The sequence below is a fragment of the Telopea speciosissima genome, chromosome 9, assembly GCF_018873765.1.
Source record: "Telopea speciosissima isolate NSW1024214 ecotype Mountain lineage chromosome 9, Tspe_v1, whole genome shotgun sequence".
Taxonomy (NCBI): domain Eukaryota; kingdom Viridiplantae; phylum Streptophyta; class Magnoliopsida; order Proteales; family Proteaceae; genus Telopea; species Telopea speciosissima.
Genome location: NC_057924.1, coordinates 49,258,853 through 49,281,305, shown reverse-complemented (window position 1 = coordinate 49,281,305; position 22,453 = coordinate 49,258,853). Strand labels below are relative to the sequence as shown.

Genomic DNA, 22,453 nt, shown 5'->3' with positions numbered 1-22,453 from the left:
AAGATGTTTTTGGAAGTGACCCTCTTTATACTCTGTTCCATTGTCACTTCTCAAAATTTTGAGAGTGGCCTAGAATTGAGTTTGGATCATCTTATGGAAATGCTGAAAACATGAAAAGACCTCACTTTTTGTGTGCAAAAGGTATATCCTTGTGTTTCTAGAGTGACAATCTATAAATTACACAAACCAACGATGTCCAGAAATTGAAGTCTTACGACTAGGGCCTCCCAAACATCAGAATGAACCACATGGAAAAAGAACTTCTTTTATTAGAACTAGAATAAGTTGAACGTGTCTGTTTGGCCAGAATACAAGCCTTCCAATAGAATTCATCTTTCTTAAAACCATTGACTAAAGCTAGAAACAAATGAGATAAAGTTCCTAATGGGGGATGACCTAATCTAGAGTGCCATTGGTGAAGTTCAGAAGAGACCAATGAATTTTGATGGAGTGGAGAAGGACGACCATCATCAAGCAGGTACAATCCACCTTGCACTTTACCACATCCAATCGTCTTCCCTGTCACCAGATCCTGAAAAACACAGTGAGAAGGAAAAAAGGTTACTTTGCAATTAAGATCACGAGTAAGACTACTAATGGAAAGAAGATTAGTAGTAAAATTAGGAATGTGTAAACCCGAAGACAAGGTAAGGTAAGAGGTGTAGTTAATGGATCCTTTTTCAGAGATGGAGGAAAGGGAACCATCAGCTACCCTGATTTTGTCCTTCCCTGAAGTGGGAGAATAACGATGAAAAAGACTAGAAGATCTAGTCATGTGTTCTGTAGCACCAGAATCTAAGATCCAAGGATGGGATGCTATAGAAGCACAGTAACCAACAAATGGGATACCTGACCGAACAAAATTTGAACCTGAAGGAGTAAAGGAATTGGCAGTAGCTGATGTAGTAGAAGCAGCAGCGGCAGAAGTCCTTAGCATACGTAGGAATGCTTGTAGATCTTCCTGGGATAGACCAAGGTCAGTAGCAGGGGCTACAGTAACAGTCTCAGTGTGATGAGCTTTGTTCTTTGATTTTTTCTTGGCAGCCCGTTTTGCTTCAAAGTTAGCTGGTTTCCCATGAAGCTTCCAACATTTCTCTTTGGTGTGGTAGAGCTTGTGACAGTGCTCACAAGTAACAGTGTCTGTAGTAGAATCACCAAGAGAAAGGTTTCCAACAGTTGCAGGAGTAGCCAGGGCAGCAGTCTGGAGGGCTGATATGTCAGTGGTAGAAGGATGTAACATAGCAGCCCTACGGTTCTCTTCAGAGGAGACCAAGGCATAGGACTGTTCAAGTGTGGGAAAAGGAGAATGGCCCAACGCTTGAACACGAATTTGGTCATACTCCACATTCAACCCTGCCAAGAAATCATAGACCCTGATCTTGTCCACATGTTTCTTATAGAGTAGGGTGGAAATCAGAGAAGTGGTCCAATTGTTGCCAGAGGCTGCGTAGAGTAGCATAGTATTTATAGACAAATAATTCTCCCTGAGTAGTGTGAAGGACCTTCTTCCTGAGTTCATAAACCCGGGCATCATTGCCAAGCTGCCTGTATGTTTCTTTGCAAGCAGACCAAATCTGAAAAGTTGTGTCAAGGAGAAAGAACCCATGTGCGAGGTCTGAAGTCATAGAACCAATCAGGTATGACATGAGAACTCCATTGTTGGCAAGCCACCTACTTTGAAGAGGACCTGGTGCAGTCGGCATAACACTGGTGCCATCAATATGGCCAGTAAGGCCACGGCCAACAATGGCAAAGTTTGCAGATCGAGACCATAGCAAGTAGTTGGAGCCATCCAGTTTGATAGGATTAGGAGGAAAAGTGTGGTAATCTGTTTTGCCTTGACCATCCTGATCAGAAGTAGCAATGTAAGTGGTTCAGTCACCCATAATTGCAGCAGAGAAACCCAAATCATAGAGAGGGAGATGAAATCGAGAATGGAAGAGAGGAGACTTGCCCTAATTCGAAACCTGCTTTGATGCCATGTTAGCAGATCTGAATTAGGGAATAAGGCTTGGATGATCAAAGGCTGATCCCAAGCAATGTATTTATAATAATAAAAGACAATTACATGGACAGAATTGTCCCTCATATGACCGACTAAATACAAAGTCAAAATAAAAGGGAAAAAGACCAGAATACCCCCCACGGTATTCTGTCCCATACAACCAACAGGAGAATTTTAAGGATTGGAGGGAGTAGTTTACAATTTGATGGCATTATTGCTGGAGTCCTAATTTCATTTACTTTGGTTGAGTTTATGAGTGCTGCAGTATGATTCTAGTTTCTGTCTTTATAATAGAATCTGTCAGATCTATTGGTGTAAGATATTTTTCTGTATATGGACACAAGCCAGCACTTAGAGCTTTTCTTCTTCACTGGAGGTATATTCAGTTCATAGCTAGCATAGTTGTTAGTCTAGGCGTCCAGGCACCTAGGTGCCGTGTTGGTGTTGCCTTGTGTTCAGGCCCCCTCCAATACTTGGGTCGCCTAGATGCCATGACAACTAGATAGCTAGAAAGTTATATTGGGGACAAATCTTGATCAATGTAATTATGTTTTGACTAATTGAAATTATTCAGTTACACTCATCAGCTGCTTGAATGTTAAATGTGATCCCTTGGCATTACTCAGAACACTGCAACTGATCTTTTGCAGGTTTTCGATAAATGTATCAAGGATGAATTGCGAGGAAAGACTAGAGTGCTTGTCACAAACCAGCTACACTTTCTCCCACATGTTGACACTATTCTTCTGGTTCATGAAGGCATGGTGAAAGAGGAGGGAACCTTTGAGGAACTTTGTAACAACGGGGTGTTGTTCCAAAAGCTAATGGAAAATGCAGGGAAAATGGAAGAAAATGTGGAAGAAATTCAAGAAAATGAAGAAGCAAAGGACAAGGACAATGACCAAAAGAGCTCAGAACCTGCTGCCAATGGGAAAGTGAATGGGCTGTTGAAAAATGAAAGCAGTACAAATAAAAAGAAAGAAGGAAAATCTGTTCTTATCAAGAAGGAGGAACGTGAAACTGGTGTTGTCAGTTGGAATGTTCTAATGAGGTAATAGCTTGTGCTATTTAATCCTGTATACTTTAATTATCTGTTGAATTATATTTTAATTTCTAGGAGAGATTACAACTAAAAAATAAATTGTAAAAGATTATGAAAGTGATTTAGCGGTCATGGAGGGTCTATAATCAGTTTGGCTAATCATGCTAATCCTTAGCAGTTAGCACTTCTGTCTGTGAATGCATATGATATTTAAGTTGGCTTCTAAGTCAAATTTTGCATCATGGACAACTAGGCTGTTGGCAGTCCACCTCATATCACCTAGTTGCTGAAGAAATCCCCTTTCAGTTAAAGAGATCATTCTAAAACAGGAAACTTGTACTTTTATCTGCCTTATTGTAATCTTTTAGCCAATAGGAACAGAAAAATTTTGAGGCAACGTGTATTTCTTTAGATTCTTCCTGTGTCAACATGTTCGCATTTGTAGAATGCTTGTCAGAAGTTTCTTCTTCTTCCTCTTTTGGGTGTTGAATGAGATTTGACTACATAAGAATTAATGAGGAGAAAAAAGCCAAGATGTGTCAACTGCTAAATGATGTAGAGCAATAAGAGGTGTCAGTCATTGTATGATATTTCGTTAACCACTCTTCCGGTTGTTTTATGGGATTTCTTGCTAAGGTGGCTTTGGCAAATTAACAACAAGAACATTTTCAGCATGGAGGGATGTCATATCATGTAGTTGCGGGTGTGGAAAGGGGATAATTTCTAGAGAAATTAGGTCCTTGTATGTGCTGTGTTTGTGGAAGAACATAATGAGAAATCAATGGGAATTTTGGGTCAGGTGACTAAGGTTTTCGGCAGATTAGTGGCTTGAATGGGGGCCAAACCTGGTTTGATAACACTAAGGCGACAGTCGCCTAGACCCCATAAAATCCGCCTGGACACATAGGCAACTCCTTAACAACTATGACAATGAGTATGACTTCAAGGCACATTTTGTGTTCATTACTTGATTTCTTGTTGACAAATCAATTCTGGGTCTGAGGGCATATTTTCTATAGTGTGTTTGTACTCACTATATAACAGGGATCAGTGAAAAGAAGTGGTAAGGTTGCTCCATTGCTTCCCAGTGGTCGCGGTTCGAGTCAGGAAACATCCTCTCTGCGAAGCGGGGGTAAGACTGTGTGCATTATGACACTCCCCAGACCCAGCAGTGGCGGGAGCCTTGTGCACTGGTTATGCCCTTTTTTGGTGAAGAGAAGTAGTTTATTTGTATTGGTGTGATTCCTTGAGTGATTCTGAATACTTGATTAGTTGGCATAATAGATCACTTGTATCAGTCACACTTTTGCTTGGAGGAACTACTGTGCTGTACCTTTGTGCAGTTCTGTTTACATCTTACCATGCCAGGTACAATTTGAACTGCTGCCTTAACACGTTAGAAAAAGGGGAAAATGACATCTTCTCACAAATTATTTTTTCTAACGAATAACCAATTTTTTTAGATTAAGAAAAAGCAGTAGCATAACAGCAACAAATGGGAACAACCATGCCTAAACAAGAGACAATATCATAACAGAAAATGACTAAAGAAAACCAGAAAGGCATAAAAAACAATGAATACAATCTCATCAAGGAAAACTGTCCCCAAAGCATAATCTATGACAAAATGCATCGAGTAGCCAGCTCATTAGCCAGGTCATTGCTCTCCCTGGGCTTCCTTTGAAAGCTTAGGAGGCCAGGTGAAGGATGTCTGATTGCATGAGTAAATCTAAAACTTCAAGGGCCCTCCTTGTATTTAGTGATCCATCATATGATATTAACAGCATCATCGCCCACTATTATATTACTAAAACCAGATTAGCACCAAATTTAAGCTACTTTTAATGATAAGATTTCTGTCGTCACAAATTCACCCTCACCAACAGGACCTGAGTAAACTTTACAATCCTTCCTGAGACATTCCTGATCTGATCTCCCACCCTTGAAGGTCTTCCCTCAAAATTCAGCTTGACAAAACCATTTGTAGGGAAAGCGTACTATTACCATATCCTCTAGCTGTGGGGTTTGGTATAATCAGGAACCAGTCCTACGAGAAGTAACTGAAGGGAATATTCTTGAAGGGTGGGTCAGCTACTGCCCAATGCCCATTGGGCCAGACACAATCTTATTCTTTGAACGATATAGCAAGGACCTAACTTGCCAAAAAAATTTACTCCTTCCAAGAGGGGCCAAAGACCAGAACCAGCAACCTCCACAATGTCCTTAAGAAAGAGCCAATCCATTTGATACAACACCAGAAAATGGTCCAAAGAAAATAAATGGATGCTCAACAGATTCCCCATCCTTTCTACAACACCACTCAGCCTTATCCCAACTAAATGGGGTCGGCTACAGGGATCCTTTCACACACACACACAAAAAAAAAAAAACAAAAAACAAAACAAAACAAAACAAAAAAGAAGAAGATTGCCATCTTTTTGGCCCTTCAAGCAAATGTGAAGAGATAGGCACCTTCCCACCCATCTTTGATGAAACATGTTGGTGGTCAAAATTTTGTGAGCAGTCTTCCACCTCAAATGTTTTTTGCTTGGTTGGATCATGTGGTCTCTCCAAATAGCTGTAAAATGATATGAAACCCATGAATGTTCTGGATCCTCTAGATTAAAAATGTACAGCAAAGCCTTAAATAAAAATTTAAAATGTTTTTGGAATTCTGTATAGGGTTATCAAATCTTACTTGGCATGCCATGAAAACTTTGTAGGTATAAAAATGCCTTAGGGGGCGCATGGGTGGTTATGATTCTCTTTATCTGCTATGTGTCAACGGAAGCTCTTCGAGTTTCAAGTAGCACTTGGTTAAGCATCTGGACAGATCAAAGCTCCTCGAAAAGATATGGTTCTGGATTCTACAATCTGGTTTATGGACTTCTATCTTTTGGCCAGGTATGCATGAAGTAGTCAATTGTTCACATTAAGATTCAACCTGCTCCTGCTATTCTAATATGCTTGTGTTTTCCAATTGTTTTTGGGCCTGCTTTTCTGGTGTTTAAGGTTCTTTTGGGCACCCATCTATTTTAAATACTTCATTGTACTTCTGCTGAAATTTTTGGAAAGAAGCAAAAAATTTTAATTTTCACAAGAAATTAGAGTTTAAGTTGAACTTTTTACACATCTCCCAAAAATGCAGTAGTAAAAGAAATTTTCACGTCTTAATTTTCAATAGGGTTGAGTTTCCCAAAGATAAGCTTGAATTCTCTCTTTAATCCATTTCTAATACTTTTATGAATGACATTTATATAACTACCACATACTTTGAAGTTTTATTTCTCCCGCCTCTATTCAGGTATTAGTGACGCTGGGAAACTCCTTTTGGTTGATCACTTCAAGTCTTTATGCAGCAAAAAGGTTGCATGATGCCATGCTTCATTCTGTATTAAGAGCTCCAATGGTGTTCTTCCAGACCAACCCTATTGGGCGGATTATCAATAGGTTTGCCAAGGATCTTGGCGATATAGATCGCAATGTTGCTGTTTTTGTTAATATGTTTCTTGGTCAAGTGTCACAGCTCCTTTCAACTTTTGTCCTGATAGGCATAGTGAGCACCATATCCCTGTGGGGCATATTGCCACTTCTGGTGTTGTTTTATGCTGCCTATCTATATTATCAGGTACACGTTACTTCCAGAAATTTATAGTTTGTTTCTTAACTGATTACATGTCATAGTAAGTTTGTTTTCACCTGTTCTATATTAAAACCTGTGCAAAATCTTGGTTTACATACGGAGAATTATAGTAGGGCCAACCTAGTTCCTTTTGGGTGCACCTGGCTGTGTTTAGAGAAACAACAATTGCAAGAATACCCTAGATGAATGGAATCTGAAATAGACTATGGCCCTGAATTCTGTATGTATTATGATGTGAAAACTGCCATTAGTTATTAAGGAATTTGTTGATTGCTTGTTTATGTGATGCAGGAAGACCAATTTGATTGAGCCAGTAAAGGCTTAATTTGGAGTGGCTATTGGATTATATGGGTTTTGGGTTTTTAAATAATGGATTTTATTTGTAAATGGGCCACTTCATAAGCCCATATGGTGGGGTTATATGGGATTAGGTGTCAGTTCTTAATTCTTAGATTTATTATGAGTTTTTTGAAGGTTTGGGTTAATATTTAGTTTCCATTTTTCAAGTAGTTTCTAGCAGTTCATATTTTTCTGTTTTGTTAAATGGTCAAGTTAGGGAATTTAGGACAATTCCCCCCCCCTCCTTCCCCCCTCCCCCCCCCCCCTTTTTCCTCGCCCACTCTGGACTTTGGTAATATATTTTTTATTCACCAAAAAAAAAAAAGTTAGGGAATTTAGGTCAATTCTAGAATATTGTCACTGTTAGAAATAGAAAATTAAGGATTCATTAGTGTGACTAAGAGGAGTGATTAGCCATGGAAATATGTAATGCAAGTTTTTTGGATGAATGAATATTTGAACGATTACAGGATAGCAATCGGTTGAATGGTCCAGGGTAACAGCTTGGTTTGATCAAGCTAATGTTTAATTCTTTAATCAATGTCTTCATCTTCTTCTGTTTTGAATCACCAATTCAGGTTACCTTTTTATCAATTATCAGATTCCTCATTCTCGTTGTTCCCATCTCTCTTTTCTTCTTACTTCTGTATACCCATGGATCCCTGTATTCCCTTCAAGCAGCCAACTTAACTTCTTCATGAATCCATATTTTCGACTCAGATTGCTCCCAAACTTGGTATATCAGTCCCTGCATCAAAACCTATCAATTTCATTGATAAATCTCAGTTTAATTCTGGTTTTCTCCATGCATAACCCTGCAATGTTACAACAACAACAACAAACTCAATCTTATCCCAACCAAATGGGGTCGGCTACATGGATCCAAACAAAACAAAGTAAGGAAAACTTAGGTCTAAACAAAAAAAGGGGACTGAAGAGATGGGAAAAGAGGGATGGAAAATGACATATAAAAGATGGAAAATAAAAAGAAAAATGAAAGATGAAAGTAAGAGGAAAGAGGCACAGCCCAACAAGTCAGGAGAATCTCAGCTAAATGGGGTCTGGAACATGGAACCTTGCCCTCTAATGGGCTCTATCCGAGGCCATACTTGGCACAAGACCTAGACGATGCATGTCCTTCCCATAGTTCGAAATTTCATCTTGTCTCGCCATTTCGGACTGGTCGAGATTCCGAAAATTTTGAAATATTCCGAAATTTCGGCGAAATATGGTATTTTTCTGCCATATTTCGGCACTCCATCTCGGTAGGTTTTTGGCCATATTCAGGCCTAATACTTCATGTACACCCTTATTTAAGCTAAATAAACACATTTAAACCTTCATATTGCAAAAAAATGAACTCAAAGTGGTGTTTTGGGTTTTCACCCTTGATTGACAGTATACAGTCAGACCCTGATCTATAAATAGTTAAATAGACATTGTATAAGTACTAAAAGACATAATAAGAAATTTAAACAAAGTAATGAAACAAAAATAAAGTCAAATGTAGCCTTTAGTTTAAACTTTAAAATCATATAGTCATAAATGCATAAGTTCACAAGTCATAACTCATAAACTCCATAATAGTCAATAGTTCAATACTCAATAGTCAATACACAAAGTCACAACTTACAAGACTCACAACTGTCATAAAACAAATCCTAGTAATAATTGTTATGCCTTCCTAGATCGACCCCACTCATGCTCTGCTGGAGTCGACATCCATTGCTCTCTGTCTGAAGGACATACGTGGACCACGGTATAGTTTGGGAGAAGAAACGAGTGTAGTCATCCACAATTGCCATGTAAATGGAGTCATCAACATACTGAAGGTAACCTATCTTAGGATATGGGTTACCAATCTGTGAAGAAGAACCATGACTAACCACTGATCCAGTATGATGTGATGTCGGCGTTGGCAGCATGTACGGCTGGTGAGTTGGGTAGCTAGGGTATGCAGAGATGTCCACAAAAGATGATCCAGTACGTCCCTGGGACTGGGACTGGGAGTCATAGTCCCCTACCCCAACGAACTGCCCATATCCATATCCATTGTGAGGTTGTGATGCACTATAATCTGATGACGATGGAGTGGTACGTGCATCAAAAGATGGGGCACGCCAATGCCCACTCGGTCTTCCCTCCCTATCACCTATACTCAATCCGCCAACAGAGCTAGATAAGTCATCAATATCCATATAATCAGCTTGTGTTTGTTGACCCCTACGCTTCCTAGTGTATGGACGTATGGGGGTTTGTGAGGGTGCGGGTGTGGGCTCACGTGCACCATGGTCTGTATCTTGTGTGGCATGATCAAATTGTGTTTCTCCGGTGAATCGGACTAACTCTATCGGCACCGTCTACTCGTCTACCACATAATGCTCTCGTATTCCATCAAATGCTTCACCACCACCACCATTATCATCATCATCACTGCCATCACCATCACCATCACTTCCATCAGTTCCAGTCTGAGTCTGATTCTTACCATTACCACCTGAGGACCTGGACCAGTCATCATCCTCATCAACATTGCCACCTGTGGGCTGGAATGGTATGGGTGATGCTTCCCGTGCATGTATCTGACCCTCGTCAGCTATATACTCATCCACATCAACACCCATCTCGGAAGCTATCATGGGTTCTGGCCTACCTCCCTCCTGATCCAACACTGGCTCACCTCTATCCCTCATCCAATCCACAATAGGGTCCTCATTGTCTGAGTCAACCTGAAAAATGTTGGTGAGGCCAATAGTTCCCCTTTGCGCCCCTCATGTCCCATGCGTGTGTGTTGCAGCTTCAGCCTCAAATTGTAGTGCACATACACTAAGTCAAATAGACATTGGGAACCTAATCTGTTGTGCCTCTTGGAGTGGATGAGCGAAAACATACTCCAGTTCCTTTCACAGCCAGATGCGAAACATGTTTGGGTAAGGACCTTGATTGCTATTCTCCTTAAATTCTCAGCCGATTCCCCATACAACACCCACCATTCAACTACATTACAAGTTTACTACAATAAAAGACGTGTCAAAATTTTCACAAGTTTCAACTTTCAATACATATGTAATTTAAAAGAATAAGATATTGAATTGAGTACCTGCGTCAGCGCGTTCTCTGCCTTATACTGCAGCATACCTAAAAATCTTCATCTATACCCATTCGGAAAATTTTTAAAATTAGTAATGACTCATTACTAATTAGTAATTACTACTTACTAATTATATTCCAAATGAATTATAAGACTCACCTCAGTGTTGCATATAGCTTGTAGTTTACCATCTGGCTCCTACTTTTTTACTACTTGTTTCACAGTGTCAATAAGTTGAGTATCCAACCCAAGCCTATTATTATATTGATACTTGGGGTTCAAGTAGTATGCTAAAAATTGATATATAGTAATGAGATATTATCAAATGCATAGGTAATTAGTAATATTACTAAGATATGAATTAGTTACATAAACAAAATTATTCACCAGCCTTATGCAGTGGATGCATAAGTTGTTCTCCCAGCGAGCATTGATAATATCCAAAAAGTGCTTGCTACTACGAGGAGCCACATTGTAGACGCTAGCCTTCATCAAGTCAGTGGCAGCATATAGGACTGGCATGGTGGGGCCCTTGAGAGCGGAGTCCGCTATATGTAGAACTTTAACCACTGGCTCCAAAACTTTCACCACTTTGCCTAGCTTTGTTCAGAATTCCTCAGAGGACATTGTTGCTTGTGCTTCCCTCCCACTTTTGGTATTGGATCCCTTCCATCCAAACCACTCCTCAAAAGCAAACATAGATCTCAGCCCGGCCTTCTTTGTCTTAAAGCTTTTTATGGCAATGTAGTTTGTGGCGAATCTAGTAATGCCCGGCCTCACCAAGTCACCCCCACATTTTTCCCTCAATAGATTTAATGCAAAGGAGTGGTTGTATACAAAGTTGGTGACTTGTTTTGCACTTTCCACCACAGTCTTCACCAACTTTAACTTCCCCATATCCTTTAGCATTAGATCAATGCAATGGGCCGCACAAGGAGTTCAGAAGAGCCGGTACTTACTGTTATTCATCATCTTCTCATCGGCCTTCTTGAAGTTGCTTCCGTTATCTGTTACAATCTGGACAACGTTCTCTGCTCCTACATTAGCTTCAACCACTTCCTTCAACAATCTATAAATGTATTTTGCATCCTTTATCTCTTTGGATGCATCCACAGATTTGAGGAAAACTGTCCTCCTATTACAACAGCCCATAAAATTGATGACGGACTTTCTTGTAGGCCCAGTCCAACCATCTGCCATTATAATCACCCCATATGTATCCCACATACTCCTTATTTGATCAATGTACTCCTAAATCTTAGCCTTCTGTTGAGGTAAATAAATATTCATTACCTCATATGGGGTGGGCCCCTTGAACCCTGGGCCAGCCTCTACAATTGTATCAATCATGGTCTTATAATGGGGGCCTGGTGCCGTGTTTGCTGGGATGGTATGGTATAGCATCCACTTAGCTATTGACTCTTTCACTAATCCCTTCATATTCTTCCATGCTCCTTTAATTTTGGGTTGAGTGCATCCTTTCTTCTTATGTAGTTTAGGATCTGATGATGGTGCTGGTACTGGTACCGCTAGAGGTGTTGGAGCTACCTTCATATTTTGTGATCTTTTAAAAGGATTAAATAACCCACTAACTCTAGAACCTCCAGATGTGCCACCTCCTCTATTACCCCCTATTCTCTGTCTCTGCTGATCATCTCGAAAACTAACTTTACTCCTCGAAACAGACCGTTGAAAGTCCCTAGCCTCCTGTGGTGTCTGTATATCAGCAGGCACATAGATGGGGTCATTACTATCATCATCATCAGAGTCATCATCATCATCATGGTATTCTCCTTCTCCTCCTCCCATTGAACTCCTCACTGCCTCCTCAAGTTGTTCCCTTACCCTCTGCTTGTCAACCTTCCTCCTCATCTTTCCCCTCAAACTTTCACCAACTTCCCTAGCTACTTTATTAGGGATCATATGGCAAGCTACAACATCTTTTGATCCTCCAGTCAGATGTTGTTTAAGTCTACTGGACCCACCTCCCAAAAACTACATGTGACAACAGTTACATTGTGATTTTCTCTTATCCCCATCAATTGGCACTCCATGTAACCATGCAATATCACCCCTAGGCTGCCTGGCTAGCCTCTGCTCCCTCTGTTGACTACTTTCCCCTACCTTCTGCTTTCCTTCCGCACGTTTTCTTTCACGATCCGCCATAATAATACTTGTTTACTGCAATGTAAGTAAAACAAATAATTAAAAACTTAATGTAGAAGCACTTCAATTGAGACTTTGAGACTACTAAAACAATTGTATAGCTATTTAATATTTTTCCCCTAACCCTTTTATTTTTCTCATAATTAAAAAAAATTATAAATAATTTTCATATAAATATTGACCTAACACAACAAAAACGAAATGATTAAACATAATATATATCTAGTGCACTTCAAAAACATGTAGAAATTACTTTCGTATTTTTCATGATTTTTCAAACCAAAACCTCATATTTTTCCTTATTTATTTGAATTTTTTAATATTTTTCTTAATTTTCGAAAATAAAATTAATTATTTATGGGCAGAAAAATATTTTCGACACCGTGAAGTCGTAGATCGGCCAATTGTGTCTAACATATATTTAATTGATCCCCATCTGATTTATATTACCCCTAATTTTTTTCCTATTTTTGTTGTAGGAAAATCAATATTTTATATCAGAAAATTAAAAAAATAAAATACATATGGAAAACAATTTTCGACACCGTGAGGTTGTAGATCAGCCTCCGGTGTCTAACGTATAATAATATAATCACCATCCAATAAGTATTGAACATAGTATTTTCAAAAAAATAGTTTTAGAGAAAAAAAAATTACCTTAAACAGTGAAAAATCCTTCACAAATGTGCTAGGAGGTGTTTCCGACGTGTTTCTGGCGACGATCCATCGAAAATGCTGAAGAACAAGTTGGAAGAGGCTCGGAACTATGCTTGGAAGAATGTAAGACAAAAAAAGGAACAAGAGTCTCTACAAGGTCTCGGTCGACCGAGATATGCGAGATTCTGCCTTTTATAGTCACCCTTTAAAGAGTCACGTGCATAGTTTGTAACATTTCGGCGATATTTCGGTGACATACCGAAATGTCCGGAAATTTCGTCGAAATATTTACTTTTTCATTTCGTTGTCTCATCTCGTCTTGGTAGTGTTGAGAATTCCAAAATATGCCGATATGTCGGTGATATATTGCGAGATTTTGAACCATGGTCCTTCCTCACAACTTCTCCTATGGTTATTTTAGGCCTGCCACTAGCTCTTTTAGCTCCTTCAATTTGAATCATATCACTCCTCCTTACTGGGGCGTCTCTAGGCCTCCGTTGAACATGATCATACCACCTCAAATGACTCTCTCAAAGCTTGTTAGTGATCAGGGAAACTCCCAAGTCAGCTCTAATACATTCATTCCTTACTTTATCCTTCCTAGTTTTTCCACACATCCATCTTAACATCCTCATCTCTACTACACATAGCTTCTCAGTATGACCCTTCTTAACTGCCCAACATTCTGCTCCATACATCATGGCCGGTCGTACAACAGTCCTATAGAACTTTCTTTTAAGCTTTGAAGGAATATGTCGGTCACACAACACTCCGGATGCACCTCTCCACTTCATCCATCCCACTTTAATATTCTGTCCAGGATTATCAAAACCCCTAATCGCACCCTTAATATCTCAGAGGATTACTGAGATATTTTCGGGTTGGATTGAACCTATTTAGAGAGCTGCTTGACCCTAATTTGGAGGCCAACAATAGTCTTATTGAGAAATATCAATTTTCTTTTAAATCTGTCCTGCGCTAGCTCTGGTTCTCTTTCCCGATTCTTGGCCCTAATTCTTTAGTTTTGGGTTAGGATTTGAGGGCCGTCCATCATGCTGTTTTTATAGCATCTATCTAGGGCCATGTACTTGTCCAGTTGGTCCTGATCCAGTTGTATTTCCACCTACTCTTGTGAATTTCATGTGGGCTGTAAGATGAAGGTTCAGATTCAATTTTATTATTGATACTGAAAATTAAATCTCTGTCAAATTTAAGATCCAGGTTTGATCCGACAGATATAGTCAGTTCTGAACCATCCAGAATTTGATGAGATCTGAGATCATGATCTGATCCTTTGACAACCCTAATACTTACCCTGGGGATGATGAAGGCACCTATGAACAAGAACAAGGAAACTGATAAAGAAAAAGGGCGGGTATGGGTTGTATAAAGAGGGTTTAGTTGTGGTCTGCCTAGTGCCTATAATTTTACAGCATCCTGAGTGTATGGGTTGCTATTTTTTAAATTACTTTATTACAAGTCTACCTTTTCTCCCAAAAAAAGGGAGTAAAAAAAGCATTTTTGTAATATATTGCCATCGTACAATGCTACTAAATTTTTGTCCCAACTTATACTTTATAATACAGGTTTTATCACACATATTTGTGGGTGAGTTCAGAACCAAAAGTTCCTCATTAAACTCAAGGCAAGCTTTATGTATATACTAATTCTTTCCAAAGGTTAAGTAAAAGGCATTTTGCATATTTGTCTAAGTCCAACACAAGAGTACAGTATGTCCAGTATTTCAAGTTAAATTCTCATCTGTGGCACCTATATGGTCATGGACAGATTTATATTGATTTGTTTTATTCTAATTCAAGAAATAAGTGACTCATTTTGGCTCCTTCTGGTTACAAGTTAAGGAAAGTGAATTTAATAATGAAAATGAGAACTTTTTATATTCATGACTGTAACTGACTTTAAACCTTACCAAATATGCTAGTGGACTCTTTATTTTCCTATTTAAATCCAAGGAACTTGGTTGAAAAGTGAAGTAAAACAATTCTAGAGATTATCTCTACACTGGCACAAAGTTTTGCCATGTGGAAGGGTGATGTGGCAGTTTTGATTGAGTGAATGTCTAGGAAATAGTTTAGATTGATCATGTGTTAAATATTAGACTCAGATTCAATCATTTAACCGCCCATGTATTTGCATGTTAATTTGAATTCTCAACCATTAATTTCTTAGAAAAGTTTCATTTCTTCACTGGATTTTCAAAGCTTTATTTTGCCACTTGGCCCACTCCATTTCAGCTGAAACTTGACATGTGAGTAAGGGACCTTGGGTCTATCTGTTCACAAAATTTCAGCTCTATCAAATCTGCCATGTGGCAGATATTTTGTTGGTCTAGCTGCTAGACTACGGAAACTTCTCCCAAAATACAACTGCTAGATTCAGAATATTTTGAGTTAGTTACACAATCACCATTGATAATGGTTAGAAAAGTTTATATTTAATTTTTTTTTTCTAATTTCATTTCCCTTTCCTTCACTTCGCTTCCAACCAGATGGAGTCTTTGGAAATGTGATTCTCTAAATGTCATGTTTATTGGCCACAATCAGTTGAAGAAACTAATGGAATTATGCATACTTATTTTTGTTTAACAGAGCACAGCCCGTGAAGTAAAACGTTTGGATTCCATAACTAGATCTCCTGTATATGCACAATTTGGGGAGGCATTAAATGGTCTACCAACAATTCGTGCATACAAAGCCTATGATCGGATGGCCAACATTAATGGGAAATCCATGGACAATAATGTCAGATACACCCTTGTGAATATGAGTTCGAACCGCTGGCTTGGAATCAGATTGGAAACATTGGGAGGTCTTATGATTTGGTTAACAGCAACGTTTGCTGTTATGCAGAACCAACGGGCAGAAAACCAGGTGGCATTTGCATCAACAATGGGTCTGCTTCTTAGTTATGCTTTAAATATCACAAACTTGTTAACTGCCGTTTTAAGACTTGCAAGTTTGGCCGAGAATAGTTTAAATTCTGTTGAGCGGGTGAGCACATATATTGAATTGCCTTCCGAGGGTCCTGTTATTATTGAGAGTAACCGCCCTCCACCTGGCTGGCCATCATCAGGATCAATCAAGTTTGAGGATGTTGTCCTACGCTACAGGCCTGAACTTCCTCCGGTCCTCCATGGTTTGTCTTTCATGATTTCTCCCAGTGAGAAAGTGGGGATTGTTGGAAGGACTGGGGCTGGAAAGTCTAGCATGCTCAATGCATTATTTAGGATAGTAGAACTGGAAAGGGGAAGGATTTTGATTGATGGTTGTGATATTGCAAAGTTCGGTCTGACAGATTTGCGTAAAGTTCTTGGGATAATACCACAATCACCTGTTCTTTTCTCAGGTATGCATTATCCTTGTGTCCTCTGTAAAAGTCTGAAACGATATTCAACTTATGCGTTGTCTGGCTTATTTAGAATAGTTGATATGATATAATTCCACAGAGCACAGACCAACACCCACCCACCCAAAAAAAAAAAAGAGAAACGAAAGAAACTTAACATGAACCATGATGCATCCTGTTCCACTGGATCATATACCTAAGGGTGTTTGAATCAGCTTTAATGTTTGCCATGATTATCAACTGTAAGTGTTTCAAAATCCAAACAAAAAGTCCAAAACCATTCAATTATCTGGTTTTCAAGTGGAAACCTCTGTCTGGACAGTAGGTCCATTCGGTGTGGATTACAACATGGTGACCACAACTTCATTTGAAAGCTCATACTATTCTTTCCATGTATCCACTATTAATCCCATGAATGATAAGTATTAATTATTGAATTATTAATGGACGGATCATATTTTTTATGTTTTGAATGTTTTCTTCAATGAAATGGATTATGAATTCAATGGTTCCAAAAAAGTTGACAACTCCACATACTTTTAGGATATTAAACTACAATTAAGTATAAATATTTTTGTAGTAATAATAATTGGCTTCCCGGGATATCAGATGGAGCCCACAAGTTCTATTTGCTGATATCAACGGTTCAACGCAAGCAAACCAAGACTTTGATCTGGTTGAGTTTTAGAGTATTGGTTTTAGTAACGGAAGCTCAAGGCTTTCATCTTCTGCCTTAAGATATTAGATAATGAACTGAACCATATCAATCAAGCCTGTGCAATGGAAATTTTTTATGTACATTGCTCATTATTATTTTTTTCCAATTAATATGGTCATGCAGTAAGCTGGTATCCCAATTCAAATAGAAGTAGAAATGTGTTTCTACTTGGTATAAGATCAAAACTTAATCACAGCAGTAACTGAACAATCGAAGATGACTAGGAACTAGGATTGAATAAAAAACACTAAATCGGAAATGAAATTTTGATAGGTACTCTAGAATTTTCTCAGATCCAGCAGTGGCGGGAGCCTCGTTCACTGGGTACGCCCTACTATAGAAAATTCTCAGAAAACAGAAGTTAGGGTTTGTAGGCAAGGTTTTAAGTATCTTAACATATCCGCCAATACTAACCGATACGTATCTTATTTTTAGGGTATCGATACGATACTTAAGAAGTATCAACTGTATAGGATCAACACGTGACCCAATATGGGTAATACTCTCCGATACGATACGATACGTCTCTTAAAATCACCTTTCCGATACGATACCCGATACTGATACTTTAAACCTTGTTTGTAGGAGAAATTAGATATCTCAGAGATTAGTGACCAGAATAGTCTATAATTCAGGTCAAGTGCGCCAATGACTCCGCTCTACCTTGCAGTTCTGAAAAAAGAGATTTCGCTCTCAGATGGAAAGATGCAATTGGACCAGAAACTAATCGGGTCATGTTTCTGGAATTCAGTTGCAGGCACTGACAAAATCTTAATGAGGGTTTGAACCTTGGAATAACTTCACTGCTTCCACGGAGGATAAAGCCATGAAATCTCATAGAAAAGTAACAGTTCAAACTTATGTCGCTTTGAAGTTTCAGATTGATAGAAGTGACAGAAACAGAAGCAGAGCACTAGAATTGATCTGCAACTGATAAATTGAACTTGAATGCTCTGAAATTTGAAGCAGAACTTGAAGAATATTATAGAATAATTGCTGCAGGGAATCCACCCTGCAGCAGACCTAGGCAAGGCTGCAAAACTCAGAATCATGATCTGGATCGGGTCCAGCCGATTCCGATCCAGATCAGCTGGAATTGGGATTGACCTCGGCCAATTCAGCCTATCTGATTCGATTCTTGAAACCCTGGCCCAAGGGTATTCCTCCTAGATTGAGGAATCCACCTCAAGCACACAAACTATGTATCCACCTGGTTGAAAAGAGAAATTCCAAACCTAAACTAATCAAATTTGTGGCCGTAACGGTTGGGCACAAGCCTATTTATAATGCTCCCAACATTATAATGCTGGGCCGGAGATTATAATGCTTCCTCTGATCATCGTGATCCTAGCCGTGGCCGGAGAAGAAGCAGGATGAGTCGAAGAGCCCCTGTGGTGAATGGGACTGGCTCATCTCCTCTTCTGGCTTCCTCCGATCATCATGATCCTAGCCGTGGCCGGAGAAGAAGCCGCCATCGTCCTCGCCGCAAGGAACCCTCGCCCTCTGGTTCTCTGCGTTGTCTTCATCCCCCTGGACCGCTGGTCCAAACAGATTTGCGGTTCAGCAGTCTGAATCCCTCTATGACGTTGAGACTTTCCCTTCCTCCCATAGTTGTCATGGCGTCGCCATGGCGTCCTGGCACTGGAGAAATGTGCATATCGACCTACGCCATGGTGTCCTGTCTCTCTTTCCCTCTTCGATTTCTTCTTCTTTAATTTTTGTTTCTTCCCCAACCTTAGACCCATTCCCTGTTTCCCTAAATCTCCTATTTTAGCCTTGGTTTCGAGTTTTTCTTTCCGGTGGTACTACTAGATTCTCGGAAAGCCATCATAGGATCCTTACACAAACATCAACTGTTCCGAGATTTGATCCATAAGTTCTTGTTAGTTATATTGGGCAATACCGTGGGGTATTCTGGACTTTTTTCCTTTATTATTTGTTAGTTTCTTATGTGGTTTAATCCCACATTGCGTTGAGACTTTCCCTTCCTCCCATAGTTGTCATGGCGTCGCCATGGCGTCCTGGCACTGGAGAAATGTGCATATCGACCTACGCCATGGCGTCCTGTCTCGCTTTCCCTCTTCGATTTCTTCTTCTTTAATTTTTTGTTTCTTCCCCAACCTTAGACCCATTCCCTGTTTCCCTAAATCTCCTATTTTAGCCTTGGTTTCTGAGTTTTTTCTTTCTGGGTGGTACTACTAGATTCTGGAAAGCCATCATAGGATCCTTACACAAACATCAACTGGTTCTGAGATTTGATCCATAAGTTCTTGTTAGTTATATTGGGCCAGAATACCGTGGGGGTATTCTGGACTTTTTTCCTTTATTATTTGTTAGTTTCTTATGTGGTTTAATCCCACATTGCTTATGTAATTATTTTTACTATTTCATTATAGTTATAAATACAATGTGCTTGGGATGATTTAATCATCCAAGCATTAACCTAATTCAAATCTGTTTCTACATGGTATCAGAGCAGATTTCAAACTAGGGACACCAATTTTTCTCGATTTTTGTTCTTCTTCTCTCTCTCGATCTTCTTCTCTTCTAGTTCTCTCCTTCTTCTCCCTTGTTCTTCATTCCCATATAGGGCAGCACTGATGAGGTAATCATGCGATCTAGTTGCTGCCCCCATTACCTCATTTATGACTTGTAATTCTGTCCGATAGACTCCAATCAACACTGCTGCGATATTGGTTCTTCAGTTCCTTCTTGGAGATTGCTTCTACATCAGATACAAGGGCTCCTCTCCTCTCTTTGAAGACCAAAAGCTGCTGCAGAATTGTTGTTTTATTGGTTCAGAAATTATTCCTCAAGATTGAAGACTTCCTTAAGATCGATTCCTGAAAAAACCCTGACATCTGTCGATCTTAGGGTTATTGCTGCCCACTGTTGCTGATTTTGTTGCAGGTTTTTTCTTCACTTATAAGGGCTCCTTCGACAGCTATATCAGCTTCTACAGATCTGTTTTTGGTGTGTGAAGACCTTGAGATCGATCTCATCATTACAGGGTTTTTTAACCCTAACTCTATCGATATTGGGCTGTTGCACCTGTTTTTTGGATCTGAATTTTTCTGCAGATGTGTTTCTCGTATTAAGGACTTCTCTACCTCAGTCTTTCAGCCACTTTGATATTATTTATTGCAGCCTAGGCTCATCCATCGATTCCATCACTTTAGGGTTTTGTTCAAAACCATAATCGATCAAGGTTCTCTTTGGCTGTTGGTTCTATTTGTTTGGGACTTTACTTGAAGATTGTTTGGCCTTCTCTGCTGCCGGTATGGGTGACTCTACCAACTCTACTGCTACTTCTGTTCATGATGGCAATCACAAGACAGATTATCACAGCTTTCCACCTAACCCCATCAAACTGGATGGCTCAAATTACCTTCTGTGGTCTAGATCAGCCTCCTTTGCCATTGCTGGCCGTGGCCTCACTGACCATATTGATGGCACTATTGTTAAGCCTAGTGATAAAGGCCCTGATCAGACTTAAGTGGCTGGCCAATAATGGTGTTCTCATGTCCTACCTCGTAGGCTCTATGACTTCAGCCTTACAGCATAATTTTCTTCTTCTGGACACTGCCGACCAGATTAGGGCTGCTTATAAGGAGACCTACGGACAGCTTGGCAATGATGCCCAAGTTTATGAAATTCGAAAGAAGGTCCTTCACACTACTCAAGGAGACCTTTCTATTTCGTACTACTATGCTTCTCTCCGCAGCCTGTGGCAACAGTTGGATCATTACTCTGATTTTCACCCCTCTACAGTTGCTGATATTGCCTCTTATAAGAAACATGTGGACAAGATCAAAGTCTACGATTTTTTAGCTGGTTTGAATATGGAGTATGATCCCATTCGTGTTCAAGTGTTGGGCCATATACCTTTTCCCACACTTGAACAATCTTATGCATTGGTTTCTTCTGAGGAGAACCGTAGGGATGCCATGTTACATCCTCCTATTACTGACAGATTTGCTCTCAAGGCTGCTGCCCCCATTACTCCTACACCTATTGGCACTGCTTCTCTTGGTGATTCTACTACCGGGACTGTTGTTTGTGAGCACTGTCACAAACCATATCACACCAAGGAGAGGTGTTGGAAACTTCATGGGAAACCAGCTGACTTTGAAGCAAAACGGGCTGCCAAGACCAAGACCAAGACAAAGCCCAAGGCCCATCAGACTGAGACTATTACTACAGACCCTACTACTGACCCTGGTCTATCCCAGGATGAGCTACAAGAATTCCGACGTATGCTGAGGTCTTCCGCTGCTACTGCCTCTACTACATCAGCTACTGCCAATTCTTTCGCTCATTCAGGTTCACACTTTGCCCGGTCAGGTATTCCTTTTGGCGGTCATTGTGCTTCTGTAGCCTCTCATCCTTGGATCATAGATTCTGGGGCTACAGATCATATGACCGGTTCCTCTAGTTTGTTTCATCGATACTCTCCTACTTCTGGGAAGGACAAGATCAAGGTAGCTGATGGTTCTCTTTCATCTATCTCTGGAAAGGGAATCATCAACTGCACCTCCTCCCTTCCCTTAACTTTTGTTTTGCACATTCCTAATTTTACTACTAACCTTCTTTCCATTAGTAGTATTACTCGTGATCTTAACTGCAAAGTTACTTTCTTTCCTTCTCATTGTGTGTTTCAGGATCTGGCCTCTGGGATGACGATTGGATTGGGTAAAGTGCACGGTGGGATGTACCTACTTGATGATGGTCGCTTCTCTCCACCACCATTACCTTCTCCACTGCACCAGAACTCCATGGTCTCTTCTGAACTCTACCAGTGGCACTCTCGATTAGGTCACCCCCCTTTAGGAATTTTAGCACATTTATTTCCTAGTTTGGTCACCCTACATACTAAGGATGACTTTTTTTGTGAGGCGTGTGTTCTGGCCAAACAGACACGTTCAAATTATCCTATTTTAAATAAAAGAAGTTCTTCTTGTTTAGAGTTAGTGCATTCTGATGTTTGGGGCCCTAATCGGAAACCCTCTATTTCTGGCCATCGGTGGTTTGTATCTTTCATTGATTGTCATTCTAGGAACACATGGGTTTATCTCTTACACACCAAAAATCAAGTTTTTTCATGCTTTCAACACTTTCATAAAATGGTCCAAACTCAGTTCCAGGCTACTCTCAAAATATTGAGAAGTGATAATGGAACAGAGTATAAAGAATCACAATTTCAAAAATATTTGGCTGACCATGGCATCATTCATCAGACTAGTTGTGTTGATACCCCTGCCCAGAATGGTGTGGCAGAAAGGAAAAACCGCCACTTGTTAGAAATGGCCAGAGCCTTAATGTTTGCGAGGAATGTCCCGTCTCAATATTGGGGGGATGCGGTTATCACGGCAGCCTATCTCATCAATAGGCTGCCATCTCGGGTACTTTACTCCCGTAGCCCCTCT

General features: G+C 39.9%; 1 protein-coding gene across 1 annotated transcript in view; it reads left to right on the top strand.

The window, feature by feature from the left end:
* Nucleotides 1-22,453, top strand: part of LOC122639868 (ABC transporter C family member 2-like) — a 114,072-nt gene that overhangs the window by 70,840 nt on the left and 20,779 nt on the right. The window contains exons 20-23 of the mRNA XM_043832874.1: nt 2,656-3,056; nt 5,771-5,951; nt 6,352-6,675; nt 15,553-16,309. Coding sequence (XP_043688809.1) covers nt 2,656-3,056; nt 5,771-5,951; nt 6,352-6,675; nt 15,553-16,309 — 1,663 coding nt within the window. The remainder of the gene's footprint in view (nt 1-2,655; nt 3,057-5,770; nt 5,952-6,351; nt 6,676-15,552; nt 16,310-22,453) is intronic.